The following is a 15843-nucleotide window of genomic DNA, read 5'->3' as shown; positions in this document are numbered from 1 at the left end:
GTTTGTCCGCTGAAAAGCCTGGTCAATGCAACATTGAAGAGGAGAGGGGCTCCATTTGTTTAGGAAAAAAGCAACTCCCCAGTTTCAGGCTTGAAAAAAAAATAGTCCTTCTTCTTCAAAGGCAGGAGTCACATTCCCTTTGCACTTCTCATGGAAGCTGCCCCAGTGAACCCCAGATGAAAGTAAATGTCCTTGGCTGGCTCCCCTCATCATTAATGCATGGGCATGGCCATCAGGCTTTAGAACCTGCCTGTTAAGAGGTAACCTCTCACCCCCCATCCTTTCAAGGACACTGTCTTTGGATTTCTAGTAATACGTTTACAAACATTTGCATTGGATGTCTATTTGAAAGTTCTCTATTAACATCCTCACACCCAGTAAGTACCTAAGTGGACGTGGACTTAAGCAGGAAGCACGCAGCACCCTCTGGAGCAGGCCATTTGTATCCCTTGAAAAAGCTCCGATGACCTTGGATGTTTTTGATTAAAGTACTTCTGTTGCCACGTGTCAGCAAAAGTCATATTCTTTCTAGAAAAAGTCAGTGGGCTCCAAGTTTTCTGGAGGTAACCATAGCAGCAGCCAGGGTCCATTAAAATGTTTTCTCTCTTCCCCTGTTCACCACCAGATGCTCGAGGATTCAGCAAACACTGGGGAAGCAGAGGACAGAGGTTTGGTCGTGAAATAGCAACACCTTCTGCACTGAAGAATAATTAAACAATATTTTTAATTATACAGGAAAATCAAGCACGTTGTTGGACCCTCCCAAGCTAGAGCACTTTACACTGGTCTGTATGTGTGGAACTGAACAGAGCTTGTTCAATTCTGAAATATTCTGAGAAATTACTTCAATTGTCAATTTTCCTCTACCCAAATAAAGGCAGAGCTTTATGACCCTCCTTTTCGGCTGAGGGAAGGAGGGCTGGGAAAAGACTCCGCATTTTTTAAAAAGAAGCCATATTTGCACTTCTCCCCACTGTGCAGCCTGTAAGCCATGTGCTGGGCTTTGTGGAATCTCACAAAATGGGAGCCCCTGAACTGACTTTTCTCTAGGAACCATTGAGACCCACACCCTCTTTTGTGTGTTTCTGGTCCACGCAAACAGAGAACCTAAATCACTTCGGACTCTTGGTTTTTTCATCCAGTGTTAACATTGGAGGGTCCGATCTCTCTGTCAACGGTTTACAAACCTCTCTAAGCAGACTCTATAAGCAGTCCAGAGCACCAGAGTGTCGGCTGTTTGCAAAGGGTTCTCTGAAGGTTTATGCAAATTGCTGCAGCAAAAATGTTGGTTTGCTTATTGCGGCAAACCCTCGGATGTTTTCAGGTTTGAGCCAATTAGAAGGGCATCTCCTGCACTCGTCATTGCGAGTTGTCTGCATGAAACACTGTGATGGGGGTTTCTAGCCACTGGAAGAAAGAAGGTGGTGAGTGTGTGTGATTTGTAATTCCACAAGCTCTTTATTTGGAGACAAATCTATGCTTTTCCTAGCTACAAAAGGAAGCATATATACCTACATTTATTACCAACACTTTCTACACATGACTAATCTACGTATATGTACAAATACACCAAATATATACCAAAAATACCAAATTTGTAAATGTACAAATACGCTCAAATGTACTAATTATGCAACAGCCTTTTTCCGTACATGAGCTATGAGTTTATCATGGGTTAGGGGGCCGATGAGGCCAGAAGGTACAACACTTTCAGAGGAGCACAAAGTGGAGAGGAAATAAGAACATTTTTACCTCCCTTCCTTCACTGATTTCCACATATATCCATGCACCAGGTCCCACACCATACAGAGAGTTTTGCCCATATCGATGGCTCTAAGAATGATTTGGGGGGAGCATTGTTGTGTAGGAGAGAGCGAATTTTGCTAATAGAGGAGTCCCTTAAATGGAGGGCAGCTGGAGCTCAGCCAGCACCAGTCTCTAGCCAGCTTACTCCCACCCTCTCCCCAGCCAGGCTGTTCCCTAGCCATGCTTTCAGGCACTTGGTATACTTGCTCTAAACCAGTCAACAGCAGAGTCTCAGGCAACACACAGAGCAAAATGTTTCCAAATGCAGCATGCACGTTTGCAGCTGTCTCCTCTCGTGCAACACCCTTGATTTAAAATTGTCTTTCCTGGCTCAGGTCAGCGAATGCCACAGCCATGGCCTCTTCCCTGGATAGAAAGCCAGGTGGTGCTTCGCCTCTTGCCGAACCAGTGCCAACATCTCCCTGGTCCTTGAAACAGCAGGCAGACAGCTCACCAACGCCTGAGGGGGTGATACAGGCCTAAAACTATAGGATTCCAGTTTCTTAACTGTGCAATAAAAGCCACTCTGGATATTAAAATGTACCTCTTTAAAAATACACAGGCATCTACAAAAAGAAGAGAATTCTTCAATGCCTACCTGATAAAGGTGCTTTTCCTTTTGTGGGGAGAAATGTTAGTTTACTTGAATTTCTCCTCTTCCCTCCCGCCCCTCTTCCCCCTCCTCTTCCCTCATAAAATGGCAGCTGTAGGAGCAGCCTCAAATAGAAAATCGGTATCTTGTTAATAACAGATCCCAAACCCCAGCATCAGCGCCAGCTCAGTGGAATAAGCTGTGGTGTAACCTGGACTCCGGATTGTTCCCCACTGGACCTATGACTCCAGTCCTTTGCGAAGTTCAAAGCTTTCCAAGTATCTTATCAAGGTTATTTAGAGCAAGATGAAGCTGGGATAGCCTGGCCAGCTCTCTCTGGAATGAAAGAGAGGCCCCCCTCCTTGCACTGATTTATTTATTTTTACAGCAAGGGTGCACATACCCCCCCCTTTTAAAAAATCAAGTAGACGCTTTAGCAGGATGTTGCCTTCACGTGAGCCCAGGCGATTGTTCCTGACTCAGGAAAAGGGTTATTGACGGCGCTCAAAGACACTAGCTCTAGAAAAAGATTCATTTCTTTTATTAAAGAGCTAGCTATGTTCTGCAGCGGTTGTTTACACTCGGATTTTTCTGCGTTTGCTCTCAAGGATTGTTTCAAATAGGTGAGGCCAACCTGGAGAACAGCAGAGGACGTACCAACCGACATCTGAGACGTGCACAGCAAGTTGGCTCACAATGGGCGTGCAAACAGAGCGAAGGGAATACAAATAAATATGGCACCTCCTCAAAAAAACGGAATCACAGCGGCGGCCACAGCACAGAGACCTAGCAATTTCAGGCAATACCAAGCACAGTTCAAAACGAAAGCAAGTTCAGAAACAAGAGGCGTTCCACAAGGCGACTTGCCAAAGTAAAAGGTATATGAGTGAAAATGTTATAATTGGCTTTTCAAGTATTCATTCACTCTAGATGATTAAATTGCCATAATTTGTATAAACTATAGAAAAATGATTAAATGTCAACTTTGACATTGTCCTGAAACTTCTGTCACTGGCCCAACATTTTCCCCAAGTTTAAGGAAGCTGCAGAGCCAGGACTACACATTACACTCTTCAGCTAACATGTGCTTTTTGAATATTTGGCCCAGACTTTTTCCCAGAGATATTACATTTACAAAATACTCAAAGAAACCTTTTAGGAGTAAACAAAAGGCACCCGAACCATTCATTATAAAAGTAGAAAGAAAAATATAAATAATACATTTTAATCAAATAATATAAAGTAAATATTCTGCAGGCATAATTTTTTTAAAAAAATTAATAGACTTCTTTTAATTTACTCACCATAAAGAAAAAATTTAAAATGTTCAAGTGCACTTGTTTGATTAATAAAGCATTTTATATTCAATTATTTAGTGCTAAACATTAGGAAGTTTACGTTGTTGAGGCAAAATCACCAGCTCAGCCATTAAAAACTACCATTATAAAAATATAGCTACAAGGTCAGAATCAAATTACTCTTACATAGGACAGCTCAAGGGCTGTTCCTGTACGACACTAGAAACTTTTTTTAAACACCCAAATCCCTCTCAAAGCGCAGAAACCTCAAGAGCAGTGACATGAAGGTAGCTTGAAATACAGGTAAAGTCCTTTCCAACAAAGAAAATAGGTGGTGTTCACCAGCATATGCTGATCATTAGTTTCAATAATCTGCGGTAAAATTTTAAAGGTGGAAGTTAATTTGTTGGGCCTTCGGCTCGGTCTTCCTCCAGCTCTTGGGCTTCCTTTTTGGTTTCCCCATCCTTCACCTCCTGTCGGGAAACCGGGAATTTGTCCTTGTTGTTCTCCTTTTTCCATTTCATTCTCCTGTTCTGGAACCAGATTTTTACCTGTCTCTCGGTGAGGGCCAAGGCGTGGGAAACCTCGATTCTTCTCTTCCTGGTCAGATAAGGGTTAAAAAGGAATTCCTTTTCCAGCTCTAGGGTTTGGAATCGACTGTAGGTTTGTCTTCCTCTTCGTCTACCAGGAGCTGCTGATTAAAACAAACAGAAAAAAAAAGGAAAATAAATGTTTTAAAAATGTAATGGTGCATCTGCAGGTTGCTGAAGGTTTCTGGAACGGGTCTAAGGAGTGAAATATACACAACTCTCCTTAGGTCTGATATATATATAGGATGGGCAGTCAAGAGGGGCAGAGAAAACGTCTTCGCAATCATTCTGTCCCCATCGTCTTTACATGGTTTCCACTTAAAATAAAAAAGTTTATCTTACTTTATAAGAGTCACTGTAAGCTACACAAAAAGGAAAAGGAGAGGGAGAGGAAAAGGGAGTTTTAAAGCTAGAACGTGAGATGAAAGCAGATTTCTCCCCCTCTGCCCGCTTAAAAAAAAAAAGCATCCCAACCTTGTGGTCTCATCCAGGGAAACATTTGAGAAGGAGATGAGCTCTGATTTAAGTGGTCTGGGTCCTCGCCAATATTACCACTGGACGATTTACAGTCAGGATATTGTACCAGCTCGGCCTCTTGCTGGGTCGTAAAAATCGGCTGTCTCTGTAAGTTATCGTATCCGTAAAACTTCGCGGGCTCCCGGTGACAGGCAATCCCGCCGCAGGGGGGAGGCGGCGGCGGCGGAGGGGGGGCGGCCTGGTAGGCTGCGGCCGGGCTGCCCCCTCCGGGGTGGAAGTACTCCTGGCCGGGACCGGGGCCTCCCCCACCACCGCAAGCCGGCCCGGCAGGCGGCGGCGACGGGTGCGGGTGCGCGTGCGCCTGCGGGGGCGCGTGCGGGAAGCCGGCGGCGCTGTTGCCATAGAGCTGCAAGGCGGCGGCGGCGGCGGCGGCGGCGTGGCGGCCGCCGACCTCTGGCGCGAAGTGACAGTCGTAGTAAGTGGGATTGATGGCCTCGCCCGCCGCCTTGTACTTGGAGTACAGCGGGTTCACGAAGTACGAGCTCATCGGGGCGGCGGCGGCCGGGGGCCGAGGAAGGGCGGCCCCGGGCGGGCGGCGCGGAGCAGGCAGGGAACGCGCCTCAGCGCGACCGCACTGCCGCGGGGGCCTCTGGGGCGGCTGCTGGCGCCGCTGGGGCCGCTGGGCTACGTTGCTGCTGCCACCCGCCCGCCCTCGCGTCGCCTCTGAGGCCGGGTAGCTGCGGGGCCTCGGCTACTGGGCGCTCATGCTCCGCTCTCGCGCCCGCCGCCTCTACCTCGCGCCGCCTCCCTGGCGGGTCGCGGGGCCTCACCCAGTCCCCGCGTTCCACCGCCCGCCCGGCCTCTCCCGGCGCGCGCCGGCTCGGGCTCAATAAAATCGCCGACGCCCCGGGTGACCTGCCCCGCTGCCTCCACTGTTTCCTCTCAGGCACCAGGCGGCCCTGCAGGAGCGCACCGGAGAAGAAAAAAAGTACGCCCGGCCCACGGGGACACTCTTTGGCTTCGGTTTACAAACCCCCGCTCTGGAGGGAAAAGGAAAAAAACACCCTCTGCCCGCCGCCACCTCTCACCTCGCCCCCCCCCGCAGCCCCCTCCCACCGCTCTCGCCGCCGCTGCCGAGGCTGCCACCCCGGTGCGCCCCGGCGAGGCATTTTCGCACCAAGCCACTGCTCAGAGACGGAGCGAGATGGACGCGAGATAACCGCGCGGAGGGATCCGTGAGGAGGCGACACTGTTGCACACGATGGACGCCTCACAGTGGCTGGGAGATGCGTCCGCCGGCCTTAAAGGGGGCCCATAAAGCCGCACTGCCAAGGGCTCGCCGTGCCCCCGGGGGCCGAGGGAATGCGAGCCACGGCCGGCGGGGCGGGGGCGCAGCACAGCCTTACACTTGGCGGGGAGGGAGGCAGGGAGGACACTCCCAGGAGGCTGTGGAGCAAATGACTCCCTCCCCGGTCCCCTGTAGCAGCCCTTCAGAGGCTGGCTGTGGTTTTTGCGCCTTTGGACACGCGGGCGCAGCCCAGGGAGCGAGGGCAAGCCATGTAGAAGATCCGGACCGAACATTTGCGTTAGGTCCTATACAAGTAATTTGATTAAAGGCCACAAGGGTGACCCCAATACCTTGCATTATCAAAGCAAATCTAAGCCCTTCTTTTCCAGCCGAGCGGGCCTTGTGGAAATGAGATGTACATTTACCCTTGAAGCACTGCACGCCTGGCTGAGGCTCCCAGGTTAATTGATATTTAATGGAAATCATGCCCATGAATATAGTTTCCATAATTTCACCCTCGATAGACGTCAGTACCAGGCGCAGGGGGGAGGCTGAAGAATGTGGCGGGGCAGGGGGGTGAACATTAGCATTGCTGAGGCAGTAAATAGAAAAGCAGACAGAAATGTTCCAAGGCGGGAAGGGAGGACTCACGCTGAGGTGGGTGGTATTTCCTCGGGCGAGACGCACGACTCCCGGGTCTCAGCCCCTGCGCGGAGCGGACCTGGGCAGGCGGTGGCCCCGGGCGGAGCACGGGGGACCGACGCCCGCGAGTCCCCCCAAGGAGCCTCCGGGCCGGCGTTCGGATCGCGCCGGTTCCAAGCAGCTGCAGGCGGCGCGCGTCTTCTGACGATTCTAGTTCATCCAACAAGCCGGTGAAGTTACCGCCGAGAGCGGGTGCCGGGCTCAGCTTTAAAAGTTACCGATCTTTCCAAAAGAAAAAAAAAGAGAAAGCTCGCTCTAGCTTATGAGCGATGAGGAAGAGGAACGTCCCGTGTCATGTGGGGAAATCGAGTGTGAATCGGCAAAATATTCCTGATTTTAGAAACTCGCTTTGAAGCCGCTTGGCGTTACACCACCGTTCACCTTCTCTTCTCCACATCTCCCACTCCCCCCTCCCATTTTCATGTCCAATAAATGTAATAGGTCTCTACATTTGAGTGCGTTTTCCTTTGCCTATTCTGCCTTTTTCGTGGGTTCTTTGGGTGACCCTTTTTCTTGGGATGATCCATTGTTGTTGAGGGCGGCAGGCCCACCGGCCTTGGGAACCGACCTCAGAAAGACTCCCGAGCCCACCGAGGAAGCTCCAGCTAAAGCTAAAACACACCTCCCCGGCTTTTCACGCCAAATGCGAACGTCTAGAACCCCCAGACGGCTCCCAAAGGTGCAGCAGGCGAGTGATTTCAACTACCCCTCTCTCCTTGTGGGGTGGCCCAGCTTGTGAGTGAGCTGAGGTCAGTACGAGTGGACTGAATATCATATTTTGCAAATGGAGAAAATAAGGTCGAGATGGAAAGGCATAACAAGATAACGTTTAAGACTCAATTGTTTCTACAGGGAATAGCTGAAAATGGTTAAGGTAAACGGATTTCTAATGAATCAAATGATAAAGGCATGCTTTGTTTAACTTTTAAATTAGCAGGGAGTGCAAGGAGGCTTTTGTTGGAGGCATGGTGACGGGTAAGGGTTTCTTGTTGTTTTCTGCCAGTTATCGCCAGGTAAGATTTCCTTTAAATCCGAAGGCGAACGAACTGATTCTGACAGTTAACGATTTGTACTCCAACCTTGCAAGTACCCAATTAAAAGAGTATTATTTTCAATAAAGCCTTGGAATGCAATTGTGCCTTTTTATTTCACTGTTTGGCATGTGTGCGTGTGCGTGTCTAAACCCTCGATAGTGGGTTTTGGAATGGAATGGGGGAAAAAGAAGAACGAGCCTAGATCTCAATAATACAAGGCACCTTCTAGAACTTTGTGATTCCTGGGGCGGGAGGGCGGGGAGCGAAAAAGAAACACTACAAAATTCATTTCTACGCATTCTGGCCTAATTAAGAAAACATGATAACACAACATTTCCTCCTGGGACAAAACACTTAGTTTTTTGTTTTTTCCTTCAAGCATTCTGTTTATAATCTGAATGGGAAGAGAGTGCGATTAACTTCGTAAATAAAGATGTATGCTTTTACACATTTCTGTTCTGTGATACAATGCATTGACTTACCATAACGTTTTATAGTTTCAGCTGTGCCGTAGTCCAAATTTTCTGAAATCCTAAGCCAAAATTTTATAAGTAACAAACCCTTCCGGAGAATTTAACAGTGCACATTGCTTCTTTTTGCTTAAATTTATCCTAATTTGGAATTTAAAATAAGACTGTAAGTATCTTTAATCAAAACCTTCCGCCGCAACTCCAGCTTTACTATCACAAAGTGGAGCAACGGCGCTCTCTAGTGGCCAAATGCCATCTCTAGCCGACGGAGCTTAACTTCTCTTTATTCGACACAAACCATTTCCAATCTTGTTCTTTAGTTTGACTGGGGCTTGGATCACTGACACTAATAATGCTTCATCCCTTTGTCGACGAGTCAAGTGCAGCAAACAGGGGCTCCTGAATGCCAAAGATATTTGGGCTCCCAAGAGCTTCCAGTAGTGTCTTTTTCAAAAGCTTCCAGCCCTTCTTTTGCCAGACACAGTAAGTCCCCATTCTGTAATCGCCCACAATTATAGGATGGGCTAGATTTTTAAAAATTACAACTGCAACAGGCCTGTTTTTTTCCCCAATGGAGCCAGGGACTTCAAAAACTAAGAAATTATAGAAGTTACATTTGTTAATTTTTTTCTTTTAAAGCCGTTACACTTAGCATTAAATCGTGAATATTTGCTACTTTAACTTTGTAATTTTAATGCTTCAGGCCCATTTCACTGGACAATGGAGGGGGGATAGAAGTCAAGTTAAAAGCTTTTTGCTGTATCTCTGAATGGCTGTCTGAAAAGGCCCTGTTGGGCGGTGTTCACTGGAACTTCTATGCACAATAAATGAGACATTAAATTTATACCAAAAGTCACATAGTGAAGTGAATTGACTAAGCATTCCACCTGTTTTTTTTAAAAGCCAAGACTTCAATCAGTTTAGGTGTTTCCTGAGAGGTTAATCTTTTTTTCTCATTTTCAAAAATTCTTTCCTCTAATTCAGCTGTAACGATTAATTTTTCTATAAGCAAATATATATAATTTCCAACAATATTTCTGCTACGAGGTTTGCAGTGGAGGGCCAGATATTTTTGTGAAACGTCATTTAAGTAACTGCATCTTTTCCCGCCGACCATGCGGCTGGGGGACGCTCGGCCTAAGTAAATGACCCAAGATCACTAACTCTCCCACCCCCAAATAACAGGCCTATTTTTCTCTTTTTTAAAGTACAAGCTAGAAGGCGGCCATAGTCAAATATTATTGAGAGCCACCCACCGGCTACTTCTAATACCCAACCCATTTTAAAAATCAGAAATATATCGTCTCCTCCTTCCTACCGCCCTCCATTTTTATTCCCTAGGTGCTCACACCTCATCCGGGGGTCCCAAGCCCCTGCCTTCTTAGTCCAACAGAGTCCTGTTTACATTTTATTGTCCAGATTTTAAGACCCAGTTTTGTCTGCATTTTTCCTTTCCTCCCACAAACACAAACATCAAAATGAGATGGTTTCAAAGAGAAGCGCCGGGCTTGTCGTAAACTCATTACCTCCAGACGTCTCGCCGGCTCGATGGCTTTATGACACCTTGTCTCTTCCTGTTTTCAAAGAGCCCAAGGTATCGGGTTGGTCGCAGGGGCGGGGGTACGCAGCACCTTCTGCCGGATCGGGGCCTTGGGTTTCCCTCCAAGCCCCCCTCTGCTTTTCCTTCAAGTCCCCTCTTTCGGCCGGATCCCCCCAAACTCTGCCATCGCCCCCGCCTTCCGCCCAGCCCAGGCCGCCCGGCGCCTGCCTCTCCGGCCTGCAAAGGCTGGGCTGGGCCCGATCCTTCACTTACAATGACCTTCATTTTAGCCTCTGAACGCGGCCCTCAGAGGGCCGAGCTGGGGGCTAACAACACAGAAACTGGGTAGGGGGAGGGGCAGCGGGGTGGGGATAGCTGCGGAGGAGAGCCTTGACCATTTTGATCTGCTAAGGTCACTTTGGGGCTCCCGTGCGGAGGAGCGGAAGCTCACGGTCTACCCGGCTCAGCCCTCCCGGAGCCAGCCAGCCAGCCCCGCGGACCTGGAAGAGTTGCCCCAGAGTGCAGAACTGGCCTCTCCCTGGTTTGGAGACGATGTCGATGGCTGCGACTCCATGAGCAGAGGGAGAGGTGGGGCACGGTATGTCAAAGCCCCAGCGAGAGGATGCCTGGTTTCTGGAGCCCGTGGGGCCGCTGGCACTGCTGCAAGGCTGACACTGGGCCCAGGGCACAGAGTTCGCAGAGGCACTGGAAGCAGGCTAGGCGGCCAGGGGAGGACGGCCAAGTGCCCCCAGGGGCCGGGCTCAAGGCTGGGTCTGCCCACCCAAAGGGAGACTCAGAGGCACATCAGAGAGACCTTTCAGGTGGAAGGGCCCCGGATTTTTAGCAGCGTCTCCTTCCCAGGGATGAGGGAAAAGTCCCATGAGGGTGACATTTTGCAGAGAGCCGGAGAAAGCAAGCACACAATGTTCAGGGCCAGCGTCTGGGCTCCATTTGATCAGGTCAGCATTTATTGGTAGGAAGCGGTAACATTTACAACTGGTCCTCAGGCAGGAGCCGGGAGGGCCTACACCCGCGGCCGCCCACTGGAGCCAAGCCCTCCCGGGGAGAGAGTGGCTCCTCCAATGCCCTGAGAAGAAACCCCCGACCCACCGGAGGCCCTGGGCTCCTCTCTCGGCCTCATTCCAGGTCTCAGTGGAGGGCCCGCGGGCTCCCTGAGGAAAGTGGGCTTCCGTAACCGGTGGGCAACACGGCCGGGGCTCAGCCTAGGCCGGCTTCCTCATTGTCGTCGCTCTGCCTTCGCTGTCGGAAGTGGGGTGCGCTTGGCCCCTGCTTGAGCAGCGCTGGGGGCTAAACTACAGCACTTTTCAGAAACATAGGGGACATTTACACAGGAGAGGGCTCCTCAAGCCGGCGTGCACTCACAAAATATAGCATTTCCTAAGGAACCAAAGGGACAGGAAACAGGGGAGCGGGATAGGGCAACACCCCAAAGCCACTTGGTTTCTCCAACACATAAGCGAGCAAATACAGTCCCCCAAATACCTCACAGAAACCAACCACACAGTCACTTCTACCTAAAAAAAAAAAAAAAAAAAAAAAAGGCCGGGGGGGGGAGAAATGTCCGAATCGCTGAAGAACTTCTGGAAATCAAGCACACACACACACACACAAAAACCCTCTGCCACTGCAAAGCCGAGTGGTCCCACCGGCGCCGCGCCGGGTCAGTCTCCTTTGGGGCATTTCTCCTTGCTCATCTTTTTCATTTTCATCCTACGATTCTGGAACCAGATTTTGACCTGTCTCTCTGTGAGGTTCAGAATCCTTGCCACCTCATAGCGCCGGTCCCGGGTGAGGTACATGTTGAAGAGGAATTCCTTCTCCAGCTCAAGCGTCTGGTATTTGGTGTAGGGACAGCGCTTTTTCCGGGTGGAGCGAGCGTGGATCCAGTTTGCTGCGGGGTTGTCTATGAAGAGGGGTGTTTGGAGAAGGGGAGTGAGGGGCGGAGGGGAGGCAGGGAGAGACGACAGGGTGGGGGAGAGAGGTCGTTAAATTAATTTCACCAAGGATGGCTGCTTTTCACAACTTGGGGGGAATTATCATAAAAAGCCTTAATGCCCGCGCTCTGTTTACCGTACAAACCGCGCGCCCAGGGTAGGTGGTTATGGGAAGCTTTTTTATGGATGCGTGTTGCTCGTCTAGGCTAGGGTAGGCGTCTAGACGTTTTTATAGGTTAGTAAAACTATCAGTTTTGCACATTCGAGCCTTACAGGTTTCAGCAATAAATCAGGGGGCAATTTCTTTTGCACTTACTTGGGTCAAGTTGCTGCTGCGGCGGCTGCGGCTGCTGCTTCTCCTCCTCCTTCAGCGGGCAGCCCGGGCTCGGGTGGTCGCTGCGAGCCGAGGGCTCCGATGAGCCGCCTGCCCCGGACCCAGACCCGATCCCCGCCCCGGGCCCGGTTCCCCCAGCCACTGCTGCCGCCTTGTCCCGTAGGAACGAGTTGCACGAGAACTCGGGGCCGCCGCTCCCCTGGGACTCCCGGGCCGCGGAGCACTCAGTCCGTTTGGAGGAGGAAGACGAGGAAGTGGAGGAGGAGGTGGAGGTGGAGGTGGTGGTGGCGGCGGTGGCGGCGGCCGGTGCCGCTCCATTTTCAGGCTTAATCCCGTAGTGGCGCCCGTTGGGTGGACCGCTGGGGCCAGGGCTGGGACCGGGGCCCGGGCCACCGTCGCCTCCGCCACCGCCCGCACCGCCCGGGAAGCCGGACAGCGGCTCCATCCAGGAGCGCATGTAGCGGCCGGGCTCGGAGGCGGCGGCGGCCAGGGGCGGCGGGGGCACGTATGGGTGGTAGAGGCCGCTCATCGCCGCCGCCGCTGGGGCCTGGGCGGGCACCGCGGACCACGAGGCGGAGAACACGGCCGATTTGGGGGCGAAACTACACGAGGCAAACTCGGCGGCGGCGGCGGCTGGGCTGTCGGCCACACCTGCGGGCCTGCCCTGCGAGCCAGGCCCTGGAGGTCCGAAGCGCGCGGCGAACACTTCCTCGCCCTCATGGCCTATGAGCGAGTCCACGTAGTAGTTGCTGAGGGTGCCACTGGAGGACATTTTGAGGCGCCGTGCGCTCCCACCCAAGGTTACACTGCCCGCCGCCGCGCCGCTCCCCGCCGGCGCCCGAGCCGCCGACTAGTTCGCAGGCTGCAGCCTCCACCATTGGTCGCGCGGCCCACGTGATCATATTTACCAATACCGGGAGTAAATCAGTCCGCTAAACTGGGGGCTGCTGTGATTTAAAAAAAAAAAAAAATCATCAACATAAGCGCGGCAATTAGAGCCCGCGGGTCCCGACCCGTGCGCCGGGCTCAGCCCGGCCTGACTCGGCCAGCCCAGAGGCGGCTGGGACCACACGCCCGATCGCGGCCGGAGGAGGCGCTGGGGACTATTTGTTCCCCACTTCTGGCCGCACTCGGTCTTGCAGTCCCGAGCTGGTGCTGCCTCCCCAGTGCCTCGGCTCCGAGCTACCGGCCGTGCGTGCTGGGCGCACCCAGCACTTGGCAGAGCCCAGAGTAGCCCGGGGAGGGGGGGAGCGCAGAGCTGGTGCGGCCCGAGACAGGACGGCCTTCGGAGGCGGCCCCCCTGGCGCCAGAGGGGAGGTCTTCTCCCCGTGCCTCTCTCCCGACCCAAACCCACCCCTCCCTACGCATACCCACACACACGCTCTCTCACAGCTTGTCGTGTTGTTTAAAACAGGTGGAAGACCTCTGTAATGATATTATGCCTTTCAATAAAAATTTTATGAGGTGTATTTGATTATAGATTAATGTGTCCCTAATAAAACGGACGGATGGAGCAGCTCGGAGGGCCCCCTCCCCCTACCACACTCACACACGCGCGCGCAGCCACACACACCCCCGACGTGAGGCTGAGCACACGCCGAGGCCCGAGGGGTGAGCTGGGGCGGCCTGGCCCGTGGGCTGGGCGTGGCGGCGGCCACCGCCCGGGCTCTGTCTGCCCTCGGAAGTGTCCGCAAGCTGGCAGTGGGCACCGCGCGGACAGTGGCGGCCAGGGTGCCTTGTCTTCTTCGGGACTTCTGGAAAGGTCCTGGAAGAAAACACGCCATAGGGCAGAACCCAGATTGTAGAGCAGGCCCGCTCCCACCCGCTGCCCCCTGCCCCCAACTCGCCTCAAAGAGGCCAGCATCTCCCTGGGCCAGGCCGATTCCCATGGTTCCCACTTAACGGCCTCTGAGTGGATTCCGGATATGTCTTTTAAATGGCTTGGTCCTTGGGCTACTCTCTTAGGAATTCTGTTCTTTCTTTCTTTTTTTTTTTAAAGCCTCCAAAGGTAAGGCTGGGCAGCCTTGAATCTGAGGGAAATGCCCATTGTCACTCCCAAATCCATGGTACAGAGCCTCGGAAGCCCGGCTGGGAGCCGAGACAAAAGCAGCCGGGCCGCCGGCGGTGGAGGATATATTTCTCGCTCTACAAGTTGCCCAGCGCACCCTTGGAGGGCTCCCAGCCCACCTCGAGCACCGGAAAGGAAGGGGGGAAATGGCTATTTCTGGCCTAATCGATTGCCTTTGCCAATGGCTTTCTGATTTTATTCCAGAGGAGCTGCCTTTGCCTGTAGCACGGGTTTTCCTCCAAGACATGGCCCCCTGTCAACAACGAATGGTGCTCCCCACATCGCGGGGGGTAAACTGAGAAGCTAAAATTGCCCTCCTCTTCTGCCTAACCAATGGAGGTCTGGGCAAATCTATTCCAGTGTTCCCAACCTGGCACTGATGTGCAGCCATCCCTCTTCCACCCTAGGAAAAGGCTCCCCTAAAGGGTTCTGTCTTGGAACTGGGAAAGACTCTTCGTTTTCGGGAGGAAGTTTAAAACTCTGAATAAATACTGAGTCTCCCAAATACTCCTTGGATGAGGGTTTTAAGGCTCAGACCCCCTAAGAAAGGGGACAAATGAAAAGGACGTGTTTTGTGAAGCTGCTTGAATCTATCGGAGACCCTCTGAAACCACAGTACGACATGGGGTAACGAATTCTCTGTCAGATCATCCCCCCAAGGCCTCTCCTCTCTTCTCCCTGGCCAGACTAAAGTCTGGACCCTCTTGGGCTGAGGATCCTGCAATCTATCTATCTATCTATCTATACACACACACATACACACACACACACACACACACACACAAACACACACACGTGAAAGCTGGCTGGAGTTTTCTGAGCCATGGTGGTAGCTTGAACATTGGACTTCATGGGAAGTCATATTTATCTGTAAATTCTCTTTCGGTCACCCTTCGTATATTTTCTTGCCTCCCAGATACAATGGCTCCAACCAGCATTTTGTAATTAAATAGGGGGAGGATTAACTGGGGAAAACCTTTTCTTCCTTTAAAAAATTTTTTCTTGTAGGCCACCAAAAGGTAATGACTGAGCATAAAATCCTTCCACAAGGAAACCAGGGCAACGTGGGATGGGAAAACTCACCCATCCTCGACTTCACTTTGGCCTGGCTGTCTTGCGCTTGGGATGGGGGCGGGGGTGGGGATGGGGATGGGGGTGGGGGTGGGGGCGAGGGAAATGGGGGCTGAATTGGATCCGATGCAATGCTAGGTTGCTGCTTGTCCTTGCTCCTGTAATGGAGGCCTGGCGGCTTCCAGGTGGGCAAGACAGATTTTAACCCAGCCCCTCATGATGGCACACCAGCCAGAAATCCCCAAGACTCCACTGAAAGCATTAAAAATAACACAACCAAAACCAAAGAGAGGAAGACACACAAATGGGGAGCTGCGAGGAAAATGCGGTTTGGCACAGGCTTAACTTACCAGGCTGAGACTAGAGGGGAAGCTCACACCCACTGACAAATCAATTATGTTACTATCATGGGGGGAGGGGGAGAGGGGACCCTCCTTCTTCCCAACTAGGAAAACAGTACACACAGTCTGGATTATCACTCCCCTGACCACTGCCAAATTTCAGCACAAAAGACCCCCTTCAGCTTTTCTCTCCCATTTCCCCTCCCCTGCTCTCTACCACCCAGTCAACTGACCCAAACAAGCAATCTCACCAAAGTCTTTCATTTCCACCGTAACA

General features: G+C 51.7%; 2 protein-coding genes across 3 annotated transcripts; both read right to left on the bottom strand.

Annotated features, from left to right (window-relative positions):
- Positions 1 to 2923: 2923 nt before the first annotated feature.
- HOXD8 (homeobox D8) lies at positions 2924 to 5858 on the bottom strand. 2 transcript variants are annotated; one of them, XM_012532159.3, is made up of 2 exons: positions 4761 to 5858; positions 2924 to 4390 (listed from the first exon to the last, which is right to left on the bottom strand). In XM_012532159.3, exons 1-2 carry the CDS (start codon positions 5308 to 5310, stop codon positions 4095 to 4097), a joined length of 846 nt encoding a protein of 281 aa, XP_012387613.1. In that variant the 5' UTR covers positions 5311 to 5858; the 3' UTR covers positions 2924 to 4094. The 2 variants fall into 2 exon arrangements, with proteins under 2 accessions (XP_012387613.1, XP_004267395.1); XM_004267347.3 differs by having other exon boundaries at positions 2924 to 4387.
- Positions 5859 to 10743: 4885 nt separating this feature from the next.
- Positions 10744 to 14089, bottom strand: HOXD9 (homeobox D9). Its single transcript, XM_004267346.3, has 2 exons — positions 12069 to 14089; positions 10744 to 11721 (listed from the first exon to the last, which is right to left on the bottom strand). The coding sequence occupies exons 1-2, from the start codon at positions 12856 to 12858 to the stop codon at positions 11480 to 11482; spliced, it is 1032 nt and encodes a 343-aa protein (XP_004267394.1). The 5' UTR covers positions 12859 to 14089; the 3' UTR covers positions 10744 to 11479.
- Positions 14090 to 15843: the final 1754 nt, after the last annotated feature.

This window comes from Orcinus orca, chromosome 7 (genome assembly GCF_937001465.1).
Source record: "Orcinus orca chromosome 7, mOrcOrc1.1, whole genome shotgun sequence".
Taxonomy (NCBI): Eukaryota; Metazoa; Chordata; class Mammalia; order Artiodactyla; family Delphinidae; genus Orcinus; species Orcinus orca.
Note: the sequence above shows the minus strand (reverse complement) of the source record. Positions and strands in the feature narration are given on the sequence as shown.

What these genes read in the sequence shown, in the direction of transcription:
- HOXD8 (XM_012532159.3), bottom strand. Translation starts at nt 5,310, where the DNA reads ATGAGCTCGTACTTCGTGAACCCGCTGTACTCCAAGTACAAGGCGGCG. An exon ending in TCCCTGGATGAGACCACAAG is followed by an intron (nt 4,391 to 4,760) that starts GTTGGGATGCTT and finishes TGTTTTAATCAG; the next exon opens with CAGCTCCTGGTAGACGAAGA.
- HOXD9 (XM_004267346.3), bottom strand. Translation starts at nt 12,858, where the DNA reads ATGTCCTCCAGTGGCACCCTCAGCAACTACTACGTGGACTCGCTCATA. An exon ending in GCAGCAGCAACTTGACCCAA is followed by an intron (nt 11,722 to 12,068) that starts GTAAGTGCAAAA and finishes CCCTCTTCATAG; the next exon opens with ACAACCCCGCAGCAAACTGG.